Below are 18,979 nucleotides of genomic sequence, written 5' to 3'. Positions count from 1 at the left end.
TATTGTGGTAAATGAAATAATAATTTAATCTCGATAAGAGTTTTTCCTTCCTGATTTGTAAAAAAATCCTTACGTGATAGAAAAAAATTAATATTATTTTCAAAATCTGCATAGATAAATTACGAAAAATCCATTAAAACCAATACAACTTTTATGAAGTTTAAATTCACAGGTCTGTGTTATTAATTGTAACTCCTTTCTTATATAACTATATATTAATTATTAACTATGACAACAGTTGACATCTGATCACCATAATCCTACATAAGTATGCTTTTTTTTAAAATAATATTAAACTTTAGTCCTCCAAACAAATGTCTAGAGCATTATAAGAGTAATATATAAATATTATTGATATGTATATGAAGTCAGCACATTAATCATTCAGCGAATTGTTGATTTTAAAGCCTACAGAATATTTTTTATTGATAATGATGAGTGAAAAATTCTCCTTGTTAAATATTTGCTTGCATTGGACAAGTTTAAACCAAACCAGTTAATATACATGTTTGGAGAGGGTTTTTTCATTTTAACTTTGAAAATACAATTACCAAGAACAATCATTGATTATTAAAACCACGTTATAAGTAATTCACTATCATTATCAATAACAGCTTTATACATGAAAACCATATTATTTAGTACAGTTGTTTATTATATATCATATTATAAAATAATTCACTACAATTATCACAAACAACTTTATACATGAAAACATTGTTTAATACAGTCTTTAATTATTATATTTCATATTATAAGTAATTCATTACCATTACCACAAACAGTTTTATACACATAAGTAATGTTATTTAATACAGCCATTAATTACTATATATCATCTCCTAAAGTAATTCATTACCATTATCACAAACAGATTTATAGATAAAACAATATTGTATAGAACAGTCATTAATTAGTGTGTCATTTTATAAAGTAATTAGTTACCATTATCACAAATAGATTTGTACGTAAAACAATATTGTATAGTACATTTATTAATTACTATATACCATATTAGAAGGTAGTTCAATAACAATACTAGAAACATCCTTATATAGGAAAGCAATATTATGTATAGCAGTTATTAAGTACTGTATATCACATATAAAGTAGTTTACTATTATTATAAAGTAGTTTATTTATCATTACCAGGAATAAAATAGTTCACTACTACTGTTAAGAACAGCTTTATCAATGTAATTTTCTCAAAGTTTCAGATAAATAGTTGTTGAATATGTAGCATTAATGTTTCTGTCTACAGAATTACATACCTGAGCTGCTACGTGAAGACATCCCTCAAGCACTGAGAGGTCAAAGAAATGTGATTTTTGGAAACCTAGAAAAAATCTTTGAATTTCATAAACACTACTTTCTTAGTGAGCTAGAGCAATGTAATGACTCTCCATTTCTTGTTGGTCAGTGTTTCTTACAATATGTAAGTAGACTTGTTATTTTAATGTTGTATGTTATGTATCTTGAAGTGTAATATCAAAATTAAACAAGCGTATTTGGGTCTTTTTGTCCCAAACGCAATTATAAAATAATCAGTTTCTTAATGTCACTATATTGTGGATATGTAAGCCCGATTTCTAACAATAACAGTCAGTAATCCAAGTTCAAATAGTATTTAAGCAATGCACTAACAAAGCCTCAATTGTATAAAAACATTGGAAGATAACTGAGTGTTTCAGAATTTAAAAAACACCATACTATCTCTTGTTTTCCTTTCTTGTGTATTTTATTACATTTGAGGGGTTTATAGAAAGGGGTAGTATTTTAATTCCTCTTAGTCAACCAACACATCCAACTTTTCATACTACAGTATAGCCCAAACTCAATAAGATACACTTCTATTACCTTTCTGTGAGTTTTATCGTACCAGTTCTGTAAAGTATAGGTTTGTATCTTTTTGTGTGTAGATGCTTTAGAAACATTAGTTTTTTTAAAAGTGTTGTCTATGCAGACCATTTATGAGAGAATCAAAAAAAAAAAAAGAAAGACGCAAGTCACAGCTAGATGATAGGTCAGTATTTTCATGGAACGGAGAAAGATTGTTTGTTCAAAGTTATCAGTTGTAGTCTTTTTGGCAAATGGGTGCTAATATTTCCATGTTGCAAGATAATTATTCATATCAAAGAGTTGGGAAAGTAAATCCCCCTTCTCTCTGAATATTTTTTTACTTTTTAACCCAGTCAGTTTTGAATTTACATAAAACAGTACACACAACTAAACCTTATGGTGTTGAAGTATTTATATTATGTTCTTTGGTGGAAAATACTATCATCAGGTCATATTTGAACACAAACCTCTAGAGTAACATAAAAATGTAATAATTGAAACTTCTATAAAATTATAAAAGTTGTTGTTTTTGTATCTTATAAGGACATTAATTTTACAGAATTGAGGAAAAACAAGATAACTGTGCATTTCACAAATACATCATTTATTCACGACCATGTTTTCACCAGTAAAGGCATCATCACCATAGTCATGAATAAATAATGTATTTGTGAAATGTATAATTTCCTTGTTTTCCTCAATCCTGTAATTATGGAGTTTCTCCAAGTACCAATAATTTCCAGTATCAATGATATTATTTTACTTTTTATTACACTTACCTCAAGTTTTACAGTATAAAAATAGAAAGAAATAGCTAAAATTGTTGTTTTTATAACACAGAATTAAATAGTATGTAGAATAATATGGGACTGCTTTCTATGTTAAAATACTTTTATTTTATTTGCGAGCTTTTGGTCCTCTTACTGGAGCCTTCATTAGGCAACAATATACTAAGCAATACAAATGTGTTAATGTTTCTGGCAGATGACCACATAAAATGTTTGTTTTCTACATATCTATTGTACTCCTATTGTATGCTTTCTTTCGTAACAATAATTTACTCTTTGCAGGAATCACAGTTTTATCTTTATGCTTTGTACAATAAGAATAAACCCAAATCAGACTCCTTAATGGTGGAATATGCAAGCATATTCTTCAAAGTAAGTGAAATTTTTGTTATTTGCCATTTTCATCTGGTATACTTCAACATTTGTATTAGGCTTATGTTTTCCCTTTTATAATTTACAATAATTTTTAGAATTATCGATTTTATACACATTGTCAAAACTAGTTCTTTGGAACTGGAAATCTGAGTAATTGAACTTGAATAATAGTTTCTATTTATTGGAAAGCAAGATTTCATCACTTAATTGTAAAGGAAAAAGAGAAAAGAGTAATCAGATATTAGCAGTATTGCAAAGACTAGTTCCTGGAAGAATGCAAGTCAACTGAACCATGGTAATGACTTAAATCCCTGTCTCATGTTGATGAGAAGTTTTAACAAAATACAAATAGCTATTAATAGAAAATATCTCAATATCTCATTTTTAGAAGAAACAGTTGGAGTTAGGAGACAAGATGGACTTGTCTTCATATTTGCTTAAACCTGTACAAAGAATGGGAAAATATGCTCTTCTATTGAAACAGTTACTGAAGGAATGTCCAGAGAAGAACTCGGAGTACCAAGATCTAAAGGTATGTAACAGTAGATTCTAATAACTTTACCTATATTAAGATCTTAGTACTATAATAGTTACTGTACACATTTAGCAAATATTAGAGACATGATCTGAAAGTATGTAACAGCACATTATAATAATAATTATTGTACGAATTTAGCAAGTATTTGTATGAAGATCTGAAGGTATGTAGAATAGTAGGTTCTACAACAGTATTTTTAGGAGTTTAACAAGTATTAATATGAGAATTTGAACGTAGGCAACAATATGGTCTACAAAAATCAATATAATAGTTTAACAAATACCAGAATCTGAAAGTAGGTAACAGTACGGTTTACAACAACAAGTATTAGTAACAGAAACTGAAAGTAGATAACTTGTGATCTATAAAAATAACTATAAACGTTTAACAAGTATTAATACCAGAATCTGAAGGGTTCATTATAGTATAAACATATGGGTTGTGTAATCTGGATCCATCCAATCTATATTTACCTGTGAATCTTTTTGTTTGTGTTATAATATAAAAATTTAAAGATACTCCTAATTTTATATATATATATGTATGTACACCCACAGGCTGCAGAAGAGATGGTTCGTTTTCAGTTACGACATGGTAATGATTTGCTGGCTATGGATGCTTTGAGGGATTGTGATGTAAGTTGTTTCATATACCCAGCTAGCTTAATATAACTTTCAGCTGTAGTTTGACTTTTATAATTATGCTCTTCATCAATGATGCTTTTAAGTCAAGAAACAGGAAGTATCTAGTGTGGAAATATAAATTTCTCTCACTGGTTTTAAAATTACCTATATGTATTCTCACTTTCAAACCAAACCCTATACACTAGTTACTGTTGTTGATTTGAGTGTGATTTTTCTTAAGGTAAATGTAAAAGAACAAGGACGTCTTCTCAGGCAAGGGGAGTTCATAGTTTGGCAAGGACGATCTCGTAAGTCATTGCGGCACATTTTCCTCTTTGAAGACCTCATTCTTTTTAGCAAAGCACGACAGGATTTCAATCAAAAGGGCCAGGAGATTTACCAGTACAAGCAGAGCATCAAGGTTAATCATCTTTGGATTATCACAATACTCAACAGAACCTGTAGTAATAAGTTCAAGTTGCATTAGATTGTAAATTAAAAGTTTAAAATGAGGAATTATGTGATAACTTCTACTAGAAGAGCTGCTAAAATTCTACAATAATAATTACAATTAATAGTAAATAGGTCATCAGTTGGGTAATCTTGCTTCTAGCATTGTTTTCAGCCCTTAACCTTAACATGAAAATTATGTAATAACATTTACCAGAAGAACTGCTAAAATTCTACAATAGTAATTAAAATTAATAAGAAATAGTCATAATTATGAGTAACATGCAAACTACAAAAAGCTTCTATGAAGACTTTGCCATAGGTCATCAGTTTGGTATCCATGCTACTAGTAATGTTTTCAACCCTTAACCTTAACAAGTATTAATACCAGAACCTGTAGGGTTGGTTATAGTAGGAACAAATAACATAGGGAAATGAGTTGCATAATTCAACTACAACCTTTAAAAACACTAAAACCTGTTCACTAGGTATCCAAAAGTTTGGTAAAGTTGTGAAAGTCACTTGTCTTGTTATAAACTGGGTATTGAATTGAATATTGAGGATGTATGTGACACTTATCTCAACACAAGTAAGATTATGTTAGTTTGTTAATCAACTGAAGCACAAAAGTGTTTACTCTAATACTAAGATTTTATATTTATTAAATTATTGTTTTGTGAAACAATCAATATTTTTTCTTAGTAGATTGTTTATGTTCTCTACTTCAGACCTCTGACATTGGAATGACAGAACAAATGGGAGATAGCCCCACTAGATTTGAAATTTGGTTCCGTAAGAGAAAACTAAATGATACCTACATACTTCAGGCACCAAGTCCTGATGTGAAATATGCATGGGTTCAGGAAATCTCAAAGCTTTTGTGGAAGCAAGCCCTAAGAAACAGAGGTAAGATTTTTTGGAAGAGGATATTTTATTTTTCTTGTCATGGAGTAATTTACTTTATGGACTGATGTTTTTCTGGACTTCTAATATTGTCTTTCATGATTTCAAGATGAGATTTCGGGCACCAAACCTGAAACATTATCTAAAAATCAAAAACTATTGCCAAAAGTTCATAGAAAACTCGGTACACATGTTGACTGCATTGCCTAAATCAACTTTAAAGTAAGTTCTTTAATTTATTGATACAAAAAGACAGATATTGTGATTGTATAAAATACTTCAAATTCTAATTAGTAAATATCAGATATAATTATAAGAATTTGAATATAATAGAAAATGTATTTTTGCTTTAGAAATGCGTTTGGCAGAAATGTCATCAATGGGGATTGGCAACAAACCATGTCTGGATATTAGGCCTAGTGAAGATCAGATCAATGACCGCCTCGTGATGATCGAGCAGAACCACAGAGGTGATTTTTTCTTTGTTTTTTAAATTAAGAAATTTTAATATATTTGTTTGTAGCATTTTCTGGCTTGGATTTATCTCAGCATAGTCAGTTATGGCCCAGTAACTGGAAATCTTTTTTTACTTTGTCTTTAGTACCTCGGTTCAAGAATTCAGTTGCAGTGTCATCATATGACCAACTACGAAATAACAAACGGCCTCACTCTATCATTTCTGTGAGCAGTTCCTCTTCAGGAAGCAGCCAATCTTCATGTACTGCTTATGGAGCCTTAGGCCTTGGCTTTGATTCATGTTTCTTGCAGAGCCTTGTGGCAGAAGAGTCTCAGTTTTCATCGGGTTGGTTGTATAATTCATTTTTCTAATGAATCTCAGATATATGTTTATCATGAGCAAAGTGTAAATCTTATGGATTTTGTACCCTGAAACTTTATCCCTACAAGTATTTTCCTTGTTTTTCAAGGAATTTATTGGGCAGGTTGTATGCTGCCACTGTGTTTGTAATAAACAAATGAAGCAAAAGTTATAAAGATTCTTATCACATTAACCTTTATCTCACTTTATTTCCATTTTTATAATTATTATTTATTTACAACTATATAACTTGGGATATAAACAATTAAGTGTTTCTACAGATTTAAGATGCCTCATCTTGTATTGTTGTCAGAGATAGAATGTAGGAATAGTTCACTGTGTCTATTTCTTTAACCAGATCATATGTACTTATGTCTTTTATTATTTTCTTCTTTTTGCTACCTTTGGTACATGCTTTCTTATGTCACCAGTTTGTACTACTTTTGTTGTATGCTTTCTTATGTAATCTACCCATACTGCTTTTGCCTTACTTTTTTTTTTTAGAGTTTATAATATTTGCTGTGAAAGATAATTGTGTTGTTGTGTACACAGAAAGTGGTGTCGAAACAGATGTCAGTATGCTAGGTGATTGTTCACTGGAGGTAGACAGGCCTCACCACAAAAAACCAGAACGTAGTGATAGCATTCTCTCAAATGATTCAGTCATCACAAACTCACCTTCACCAGTAGCCCTACTACATGAAGAGCAACTATTGGAGGAGGTAAATTTTTCTTGAAATTCAGCTCTACAGACTTTCTTTAATTTTCAGATTGCTATTTATTTTTCTCTTTATTATTGATAAAAAATCAAAACAGAAGTATAAAATTTCTATTTGTACCAATGTAATATATATATATTTATTTATTTTATTTTATCTAGATAAGGATTTTCAAGTCTGCTAGAAACTATTTTGAACCAAAAAACTTTATAACATTGCAACTTACAAGTAAAAGTAAATTTGAGCTTATTTTCTTCTTTAGCACAAGTCACAATTTAGATCTTGACTTACAACTAATTTGTATCCAGGTTGAAAGATAGCTATAACTCAAAAATGATAGAACATTCTTATGCTTTAAGCAAGTGCTCATTGGTAGTAGTTTCAATGATATTGAAGTTATCCAGATGAATAAGATTATTATTTTTTTAATATAACATTATCTGCCAACAATAGCTTGCACATTTACAAATAATAAACAGATCTCAAAGATGCATCAAAATCCTTTGAGGAAAGATTGATTTGTACAAACTTTCCTACCAGCTGTAAATAATGTAAAGTATTGAAGTATTCTTACTGCTATTGCCTGTAATACACACACACACAGTAATTATCACATATAATCACACACAGGTTTTGTAGCTAATTGATGGTAGTGACAGTAATAAATACAAAAAAATGTTTCTTAACACTGTAATAAGATAGTATATTACATTAATGAAAGTGACAAGTGAGATAACATTGAGTATGGTGTGTATCAAAAGTCATAGTGGTGAGACAGTATTGGTTTGTAACAACAAAACTTGCAGTATCAAAACTTCTGTAGTAGTGAGACAGTATTGGTTTTTAATAACAAGACTGTCGGTATCAAAACTTCTGTAGTAGTGAGACAGTATTGGTTTGCAATAACAAAACTGTCGGTATCAAAACTTCTGTAGTAGTGAGACAGTATTGGTTTTAATAACAAGACTGTTGGTATCAAAACTTCTGTAGTAGTGAGACAATATTGGTTTGTAATAACAAGACTGTTGATACCAAGACTTCTGTAGTAGTGAGACAGTATTGGTTTGTAACAACAAGACTGTCGATACCAAGACTTCTGTAGTAGTGAGACAGTATTGGTTTGTAATAACAAGACTGTCGGTATCAAAACTTCTGTAGTAGTGAGACAGTATTGGTTTGTAGTAACAAGACTGTCAGTATCAAATCTTCTGTAGTAGTGAGACGGTTTTGGGCTGTTTTGTATTTTTCCCAGCCCAAGGAAAACACTGTTGTGTAATCCAACATACTAACTAGTCAGATGGATCCAAGTATGAGTTATCAAAATTCTGCCAAAGGGCTGACCAAAGAAACAAAGCAATAGTGGGTCTAATATTTAAAACCAACATATATGAAAAACTTATAATGTTATTCTACAACCTAATGTTGAAAACTTTAAGCTTTTAATGTTGTTGTAGAAAATGGTTAGTAAATCTATATTAATATTTGCCTTTTGTTCTTATTCGTTCATTCAGAGAGCAGTTGTAGTGATTTGTTCATTCAACTTTGCAGCTCTACTGCAGGCAGGCTGTTTGTTGTCAAATATAAAATGTTCCTACATGGTTTTTCTTGTGAAAAATTCTTACTGCGCATGCTTATAATGCATACTGAGAAGCAGAATTATAGTATGATGATGTGAACAGTGCAACAATCTGTTAAATTTAGCCACCATCTATAGAAGCCCATGGATTTACGTGCTACACATGTAATGTACATTATTTAACAAAAAATATCACACAATGCTATTGTTGGCTTTTTTTCTTGTTGTTGTTCCTGACTGAGAGTAATGACAATATTATGTGAAAACTATATGTTAACAAATGAGATTGCATTACCATGTGGTAACATGTACCTTACAATTAGAAAATAAATTGTATTTAAATACAGTTAGCTACTGAAGAACTTTTGATACAGACAGTTTTTCTTTTATAGATCATTCAGGCAGAGTTTTCATGATGAACAAATATAGGTGAAATAGGCAGCACTACATAGTATAGCATGGTTCTTTTGTGTAATATACAAACAAAATGCCCTGTTTTGTATATTACTGCAAATTTATTGATAGTATTAAGTACAGTAAAGTCTAGTCCTAACTAAACTAAAGTAAAAAATATACACAGGTTACAGTGTTAATTTATCTCTTTATCGAGTATAGGCATTACTTTATAAAACCTTAACTATTGTTAGGCCTAAGACAAATGAACTTGCACATTTTGGTGCTTATTATTAGTTTGTATTATTTTAAAAATCCAGTATTTTAAATACTATTTTAAGTACTGTTGCAGTAAAAGACACTAATTTAACCACAAATGTTTTGCAGGTCTCTGCTACTTTCTTATAAATATAAAAGTGACCAGCAGACTGATGATACTAGTAAAAAAAAAACAAAAAAAAAGCCTGCAATAGTGGTTCACTAAAAAGCAGACCACTAAAAAGATAAGACCATTTATTCAGTTTTAAGCTCTACTATAAGCAAATTGCTAGATAATTAAGATTAGTTTAAAATAAGTAATAACCTCAATGTGGAAGAGCTGTTTGACTGGCTATCAATGACACAAAATAACATAATACTTGAAGTTAAGATTATAGTTGTTGTTAACAAATAAGCTGATCCTTCAATAACTTCTTTATTGGTCTCAGACTTTCATCTGTGACCCTTTAGATCTTATTTTATTTCTAATACTAAATAGTTAGTTACCTTATCATTTAAAGTATACAAACTTTAAAATGTACTTGATTGGCAATGCTGGACTAAATTAAATTTAAAATGTACTTTCAGCTACATGAGATGTATTTGAGTTGTGATGTAAAACTTCCTTGGTTTTTGGTATTAATGGCTTTAAAATTAACCTTGCATTTTAGAAAACTGGTATGTTAAATAACATTGATGTGTTTTAAATACTTATAAGTTTGTAGCAATTGGATATGAAGCATTGTCAGGACTTAAATAGCCTGTACAATCACCTAAGTCTAATTATTAATCTTATATAATATTTATTACTAGATTCAAGATATTATATAGTCTACTAACCATAACAATGGCTGACATTGTTTTTAATATTTTTTTTATCTGTTTTATTATTTGGTAATATTCAAACACAAAGCTTGTAAGTTAAACAAGTTTACATTGTGTAAATGGTCTGTTGTTTTTTCTACAGGCCAGGGAGAACACTGTTATGTAATCTACCATACTAACTAGTCAGATGGATCCAAGTACGAGTTATCAAAATTGTGCCAAACGGTTGACCAAAACAAACAAAGCAGTAATGGGTCTAGTATTTAAAACCACCATACATGACTACAATAATGTAACAAATAGGGCATTTTGTTTGTGTATCAAACAAAAGATAACGAAAAATACCAAGTTGGCTTAGACCTAAACAGTGTGTAATGTAAGTGTTAGAACATAAAACCCTTGTTAACTTAGTGTCAGTTCATTAGTAGGTTAATGCTAAGGTTTTGTACAAACTTGTGGTTTTATAGTGGATACATGGGCATATAAATAATGTTGCTTATTATTATTACTCATAGTTCTGTAACACTTTAATGTTATTCCATATATTTAAGTATATTAGAATATTCAAAATAATTATACAATAGGTTTGAACTATTTTCTATTATAGTAACTTGTCCGGTTTATTTTTTATTATCAATGAAATATCTGATGTTCTTTGATCAGAACTTTGTATTATATCATTTTGAGATTGGCAGTGTTAAAAAAAATGGTGTTTTTCAGTTTTTACTTCCACAGTTACAGAGGTTTGATTTTAGCTAAATAATATTATATATATTTTATTAGCTTCTAATTGTTTTGCGTAATTCAGAAGTTCAACACATTAGCAATGTCCAGAGAAGAAGCTGAATTTGATTTATTGTAGTAATTATCAATATCAGCCTAAATCCTGTCTGCACTTAATAACTGCACACTAACCTACAAAATTCTCAATGAACCACTTGATAGCACTGTTACCTGCAACTACAGTTTTGATACATTTATTATACTTCGCATATCTACAGTAGTGTAAGCTTGCTATGTGTGTTTTACAACATATCTCTGCCCTACACTAGGGCTAGCTTGCTACATGTATTTTACTACATATCCTTACCCTACAGTAGTGTAAGCTTGCTACGTGTGTTTTACAACATATCTCTGCCCTACACTAGGGCTAGCTTGCTACATGTATTTTACTACATATCCTTACCCTACAGTAGTGTAAGCTTGCTACATGTATTTTACTACATATCCTTACCCTACAGTAGTGTAAGCTTGCTACATGTATCTTACTACATATCTCTACTCAACAGAAGTGTAAGCTTGCTGAATGCATTTTACCATGTACCCCTACTGTAGTTTCAGCTTGTTAAACATATTTTATTACATATTCCTAAAAATATAACAAGCAATGTCTTCATTAAATTATTTTCTACAAAGCTTTCAATGGTGTAATAGACTGTACAGCTAATTAATATTTTTTTGGAGTAAATTAGTCGTACATTAGCAATAAAGTATAGACTATAAACTTGCTTTTGGTGAATTGTACATGTACATAAGAATTGGAAATTTCTCTTTAATCCAGTGATAATTTTGAGACATAAGCAACGAGACTCTTGATTGTGTTTTTAGCTCCACATGTACAGTCAATAAGTAACTACTGTCTGTGTCATATCACCCAATTAAAAATTTAGTATTTTATTGTGTAAGTCAAATAAAAAATGTTGTAATCAAAGAATTTGTGTGTATTTTCTTTAAAAATATTTGTGAAAACTTATGTAACAGAGGATTAAAAGTGAACACAATGATTATTTAAGAAAGACTACACATAAAGGTGAACATATGTTAGAAGTTAGAAAAAACAGATGAAGGTGACCATACATAAGGAATTTAAGAAAAAGACTAAAAGATGAAACTGAGTATGTATTAATAAATCACCCAAAAAAAAAGGACTACAGATAAAAGTGAAAACACATTTATTCCTTATTTGCATTTCACAAGTGGGGGAAGCATGGCACAGTAGTAAGTACTTTGGACTTGTAGTCAGAAGATTGGCAAGTTTGAGGCTTAACTTGCAACATGTTATGTCTGAGTCAGACACTTTACCTCAATTGTTTCAGTATATTCAGCAGTTTAATATGTAAATGGTGTTAACCTACAAAATACTGGCAACCAGGAAGAATGTATTACCATTTTCATCTGCTTCTGCAATTGAAACTGGAGTTCAGCATTGGCTCCTCTCTGCCATTTGGACTTTGAATGGATTTAACTTTACTTGTAAGGGTGTGGTCTCAAATAAATAATTTCAAAACGGTCATACCTTACTCACCCAAAGCTATCTCAATTTTGGACTGCCCTCTAAGCATTGCAAAAATTCTTCACTAAAAGTGCACTAGTCTTTCATACCCCACCAGTTTTGTACCATTTCAGAATGTGACTACCCTCCACCAATTATATTGCTCCCTCTGCTATTCTAGAGCAATCCTCACTTTCTCGATTGGTATTCTCGGGTGTACACATGTTTTAACTCTCTCCGTGCAACTACAAATTTGGATTGTGCTTAATCACAAATTTATATCAGTTTCAAATTTTTGTGTTTGATTTCCATTGTTTCTAATCGTTTGTTTTCAAAAATATTCATGTTTTCCAAATTCTAATTTGTTCACATGAATTTGAGATTAAATATGGCAGATATTACAGTTACCACAATACTTGACAATGGTCTTCAGGAGTCCCCAGTTTTCAGGGTCGATGATGTCTGCTGGGGAAGTACAGGTTTTAGTTCATGGAGAGTTCTTGTCTTACGTTCAGCTGATGATTTCTTCATTTCACATTACGATTTTTGTGAGAAAAGATAACTACTGAATGGAATTTATTTCTACGGCACCTTCCACCTTTTACTGCACCTCCATATAATTAGGTATTGTTCTTTTTCCCAGGAGATCTGTGGTAAGTTTTTCAGCATGTATTCCTCACTCCCTGTAGGTATACCCATGTTTAGTAAGTTTATGGGGATTGACCTATTTTCATCACGTGATAATTTAAATCTTTCTTGTCTTCACTGCTCAGTATTTGGTAAGTTAGACTTTTATAATTTTTTTACCATCCAAGTTATTTTAGTATAAATTTGCATTTAGAGTTTGATTATTACTTTGTTTTTGTTAAATTTTTGGTATATATGTGGGTTTTGTATGATAGTTACTGTTTGGATAATTGTAACTTTGGCTAATTTTGTGGGTGTGTTGGTTCGTTATATATGCTTCCTTTTACTGTTTATATTAGTTAGTTTGCAAGTTCATTTTTCTTTACTACTAGTAAAATTTAATTGGGAATTAGTTTGAGTACAATTTTGTTATTGTTAACTGGGTCTTTTGTCTTATTGGTTCATTAAGTGAAATTATAAGTTCGATATTTACGTGTCTTTATTTTTTTAAGTTCCTTTAATGGTTTTGTACTTTATATTTTCACTTTTTGGCTACACTTCACAACAGTTCCGTAGGTTCTGTCTCTTCAGTCATCTTGCCTAGTCTGTTCATGACCTACTACATAAAGGGGCTGTCAAATGGGTGGTATACCCTCTCAACCAGGTTTTACTCCTGTCTAATTTTTGTTCCAGTTGAACTCTTATCTGGAGCCACCTTGCTTCTCCATGGAGTCCTACCTCTCACTTCAGGGGTTTCCTCCCAAGATTCTGGTTGACCAAATCGTTGTGACAGATGCCTATCTTCATATTTCAACTTCTCCAATGTCACGTTGTTTTCTTCGATTAGTTTACGAGGTACTGCCATTCATTTCTTCTTCAGGAGAACCTCTCATGTAGAGAGGGAAGGAGACGGTAGGACCTTTGTGACTGCCTGCTCCAGAGCCAATGTGGAGAAGGCTGGGCCTAAATGAGATGGGAATTGAAGAGAACCACCAAATAAATAAGATACTGCATGGGGTAATAAGAGCCTTCTCCAATTTGATGAGAAAACCCTACCCAATTAACTTCCCGAAGAAGTAAGCAGGCGTGATTAACTGACAGGACAAGAAGAGGCAAGCAGGAGCCATTTGTCCATGAAAAGGAGAGTCTGAATACCCAACGAGTGAAAATGACAGGCAAAAGAGCATACCAATTGACAAAACACACAGAGTCTTTTGTGGATGTGGACTTCCATAGAAGCTCTCATTTCCTTGGGTCGGCTGCATGTATTCCATACAATGGACACTTCCCGACCAGTGGAACATATCTCACGATCCCTTGAAATGTCCCTGGGTTCAAGGCTGACCTTGCTTGGTGGCTGGACAGGGACTTGACCATGGTGGGAGTTTCATCTGCCCACAGATGCTTCCTTGTTGTGTTTTGGGTTTTCCTCGATCCCTAAGACATTTCTGCTTGGTGGTCATTTGAGGAGACTACTCTCCATATCAACATTCTTGAACTTTTGGCAGTTTATCTAGCTCTGTTTCATTTCCTCCCATTCCTGTGGGGGTGGGTGGTTGTGGTTCATTCCAACAATTCCACTGTCACCAAGCAAGGAGGAATCAAGTCTGGTATCACAACATTTTTCTGCTGTGATATTTTACTATCGTAGTAAATGACTGTTGGTACATTTTACCACCAGCAAATAATTATGTTCCCAAAACGTTTCCTTTTACAGTGAATGACTTTATTCCCCAAAATTAAAACAATGACCAATAATACATACGTTCTCTGTTATTTTTCAATTGATAAAGCCTTGCACAGGTTGCTTGATACGATCTTTTACTTCTGTGTATTTTCTTTGCTTCATTGATAGCTCTCTTCCTACTATGGCTCATATGATTATAACTGCACTTAACCTCTCCTCTTTTTATAGTATTTCAATCAGTTTAATTATGTTCAGTTGTCTGTTTCCAACATAATTTGTTCTAGCATCATCTAACATGCACAATGTTGTGTTCTTCAAATCCACGTATCCTCGAAATAGTCCACAATATTGGCTGCTCATTGGCCTACTATTCTATCAAAGCCTCAAATGTGCCCACTACCTGGTCTGGTAAAATGAAACTAGTGCCAGGAGGCAGCATACCCAGGATGTAAACTGTCCATCTTTCTCCCGACATAGCAGTGAAAAGCTGTGCATTTATGTTTGCCTTCATACACTTTGTGACAAATGAAAGCAGCAGCCCAAGACTTGAACACCTTGAAATTCTTTGTGGAACACTTTTATTGCAGCAAGCAATGATGTTGATCTTCCTTCAGACTTTGGTCCATTTGCAGTGGCTTCTGTCTAACCTCTCCTTCTGTTCCTCATCTGTCCAAGTTTTTCACCTGGTGGTTTCATCAGGGTTTGTCCATGTTAACTGTTGCTGGGTTCAAAGGGAGAACTGGACAAGGCATGAAGGACTACATTGATATCCCAATCCAGCAGAAACATGGGACGTGGTGGATGGACCAGAGGAAAGGAGGGAAATAACAGGGTAGTAGAAGGCTTTCCAGAAATGCAAGGTGTTCAACAGTGCAGCCCTAGATATATTGCAATGTGTTCATTGCACCAACTTTTCCTTAAGACCTGTTCCCTCTTCTTCTTGGAATGTGGTCATTGTCATTTCAATATTTATGTCATTAATGTTTCCCACATCTTTTGCCATTCCACTATGTTATCCTCCAACCAGATCAGGCCTTTTTTCCCAAGACATCAGCTGCCTGGAAAGGTATTAGTCTTTTCTTCTAATTCCTTACCTTACATTTCCTACCTGTATTCCCAGTTCTGATCCGGTTTGACTCCTTTGTCCAGTTTGTTCCCTGCGATGTTATTTGGCTTGTACTGCCTCCTTTCGTGGTTCTCATTTCTGTCTATTTGATCCATGGAATTCCTCTTTTTCCCCTGATCTATCACCTATTATGCTCAGTGATTGGGTTTATCAACTTGTACTACTGGTGTATTCTGACTTGTCCATGGAAGGTCACTGTCTACGTATCGTTTCTTTGCACCCAATTCGTCATCTGACTATGTATTTAGCTGCTTGAATCTTTTGGAGGAGATTGTTCAGGCTGGTACGTGGACAACTCCCAATACATTTGGTGCACCTAGCTGTGTCTTCCTTGGGTGGCTATAGTCTTCCTCCTGTGGCAATTCTACACACATCTGTTTTGCTTTTGCTGGAGTAGGTCGAAATATTATTATTTTTTATCTTATTCAATTGATATACATTGTATTTCAGGATCCAATCTGGTGTTGGGTGTTGCCTGGTCAGGTATGCTTCATATTATATTAGCACTAATTCTGTATACTTCTACAACACTTTCTATTGAGATGGGGTGTTTCTGCAAGATTACCAGCTGCTTGTCTAGTGGTATATATGTTGTGTGTGTGTGTGTGTGTGTGTGTGTATACATATACATATTATCACTGTTTCATATATAAAGGACTGTCACTCATGAACTTCATGAGTAAAGCAGATGGGGATTTCTGCCCATCCCTACTGACTTGTGATTCCTCCAATCGTGGTCTTTCTGTTTTTCAAAATAGGGAATCACAGACATCCATTGCACTGGTGTGTCATTCTCCTGTACTCCCCAACAGGTATTTCCTCCCCTCTTTTCTAGCTGAGCGTGGGAGTCCTTACCACTTCTAGTTCCCAGTCACTGGAGTGGGGGAACAAGGAAATTCCCTCCAGAGTGGGTTTTGTATAGCAAACCATATTGGACTTTATATATCATGTGTACTCACTTGGCAAGAAGAGGGCTATCATCATTATACACATTGCTATACTGAACAACGATTATACAATAACATCATATTCAAGATCCAAGACACTTCCTCTGGATGTTTTTGCTTGGGCAGACCACATTTGTTGATCAAAACTTTCTTATGCAAGGTGCTCCCACTGGATGTTTTCTGACTGAAGGGACCACACTTTGCATAATCTGATGCACTCCAAGATTCTCCCACCAGATGTTTCTTTTTTGCCCAGGTAGACCAAACTTGGCCCAATTAATATTATTTATCCAAGGTGCTTCCCTTGGATTTTTTTTGCCCGGGCTGACTGCACTTGTTGATTTCACATGCTTATACAAGGCACTTCCCCTGGAATATTTTTACCCAGGCAGACTGCACTTGGCTTATTCATATACATTTCATGGTCTTTCAGCCCTAGCCACATATAGTTATTTCATTTTTCTCTGGCACCATACTATGGCTCACTATCACTATGTTCAGTACTATAGCTTGCTACTTGTATGAATGATATATGATGATAACACATTGGTTATGAAAACCCTCAGGATCACACTCGTACCTGTAATTTTTTTTCTTAATCCTACATATCCAAGGCACTTCCCTTGGATGTTTTTTGTCTGAGAGGACTGCACTTGTTGTTCTCAATAACTTATACAAGATGTTTCCACTGGATTTTTTGCCTGGATGGATTGCACTTCACATACTCAGATTTAACCCAAGGCACTACCCTTGCCACATACTTATACAGGCCCATTGTTACTTCCACACTTGACTTTCCAGGTTTGTCAACACCATGCTGTTTCAAGTCATGCTTATACAGAACTTTTCCAGTGATTCGATACTGTACATCTTTTTTCCTGAATGCATTGGTGCCTGCCAATTCAGTTCTGCTCTTTTTTTGTTCCTGGGTGAAGAGCATACCTGTTCCAGAAGTAGTGCTACACCCCACAGGTGTGCTTTCTTTTCATATTCTTACACACCTGTTCTTTCAGTGCAGTCACTTTCCACTTGATTAGATATTGATGCACCTTCACTGGCCCTTCCACCTTTGCAATGTGAGATGCTAGCTTTGTGTGAGAGAGGAGGTAAGACTGTTTTGGAAATTAACTTTTTCTTATACTGAAAATGTATTTCCGATAGCTACTTACCTCCTGTCGCCCGCTTCCCACCATTCCTAGTGTTAGTATAGAGGGCATAGTATGATTGGTGGAGGGTAGTCACATGATCAGCACATGTTCTGAAATAGCACAAAACTGATGGGATATAAAAGACTGGTGCACTTCTAGCAATGGTTAGAGGGCAGTCCAGGATTGAGATAGCTTTGGGTGAGTACCTATCAGAAATACAATTTCAGTGTATAAAAATGTTAACTTCTGCTTATTTGTATTTCATTTAGAAATGTGTAATCAAAGAAAATAAACTTTTAGTTTTGAAATTGTATGGATTACACACTAGATGCAACCATTTTTAAGAGCACTGTGAAGAAGAACCATCTATGTTCAGAGTGACAAACATATTATGGTTCTGTTTTTCTCAGTTATCATCATCACAGCCTTTTTGAAGTGATATTATTTTGCAATAGGTTGGAAAAATGTTCCTTTACTCTTGTTTTATTGAGGGAAGTTTTTATATCCTTGATAATTATAATGAGGAGGAGATGGGGATAAAAGAAACTGATTACATCAAGAATCTATCTTCAACAAAATAAAAAATATAAAGTTGATCTGGGCAAAGTTTCAATGGACATTGGGATAGACCAATTGGTAAACAGGTGCAATGTCAAATCAATTGAATTTCACTGTAAGACTAAACCAAAATGCCCCATGCAAGTTGAGTGTACCAAAAGAGTAACAGATACTGTGACAAAATACAATCAGCCCAATACTCTGCCTACCTAGCCTATTTTTCCAGCATGTAATAAGCAACAAAGCATTTTTTCTAGGCCTGAGCTGGCAGTCATTCCAAAAATGTCACATTCATTACTAAAAGCTGAAAGGCTTTCATGTACTGATAATTAATGTTCATTGCATAGATAATTCTGGTGACTTTAACAAAGAGTTGAAAGAAAAAAAGAATCTAAAAATTTGTCTTAAAATACTGCTAGAATAATTACCAGGCAACCAGTTTCAATGTAAACTTTTATTAAACCTATAGAGAACAGCAAGAATTATAATAAAAAAAATCCACTAATACAC

The 18,979-nt window shown here is 33.2% G+C and overlaps 1 protein-coding gene across 1 annotated transcript in view; it reads left to right on the top strand.

Annotated features, from left to right (window-relative positions):
• Nucleotides 1-10,489, top strand: part of LOC106468941 (pleckstrin homology domain-containing family G member 4B-like) — a 15,320-nt gene extending 4,831 nt beyond the window's left edge. The window contains exons 4-13 of the mRNA XM_013929394.2: nucleotides 1,262-1,435; nucleotides 2,910-2,999; nucleotides 3,391-3,534; nucleotides 4,098-4,175; nucleotides 4,405-4,584; nucleotides 5,342-5,519; nucleotides 5,870-5,986; nucleotides 6,118-6,318; nucleotides 6,886-7,055; nucleotides 10,247-10,489. Coding sequence (XP_013784848.2) covers nucleotides 1,262-1,435; nucleotides 2,910-2,999; nucleotides 3,391-3,534; nucleotides 4,098-4,175; nucleotides 4,405-4,584; nucleotides 5,342-5,519; nucleotides 5,870-5,986; nucleotides 6,118-6,318; nucleotides 6,886-7,055; nucleotides 10,247-10,270 — 1,356 coding nt within the window. The 3' untranslated portion in view covers nucleotides 10,271-10,489. The remainder of the gene's footprint in view (nucleotides 1-1,261; nucleotides 1,436-2,909; nucleotides 3,000-3,390; nucleotides 3,535-4,097; nucleotides 4,176-4,404; nucleotides 4,585-5,341; nucleotides 5,520-5,869; nucleotides 5,987-6,117; nucleotides 6,319-6,885; nucleotides 7,056-10,246) is intronic.
• Nucleotides 10,490-18,979: the final 8,490 nt, after the last annotated feature.

This window comes from Limulus polyphemus, unplaced genomic scaffold (assembly GCF_000517525.1).
Source record: "Limulus polyphemus unplaced genomic scaffold, Limulus_polyphemus-2.1.2 Scaffold3230, whole genome shotgun sequence".
Lineage (NCBI taxonomy): Eukaryota > Metazoa > Arthropoda > Merostomata > Xiphosura > Limulidae > Limulus > Limulus polyphemus.
The sequence above is the reverse complement of the archived record's forward strand: the minus strand, read 5'-3'. Positions and strand labels throughout refer to the sequence as shown.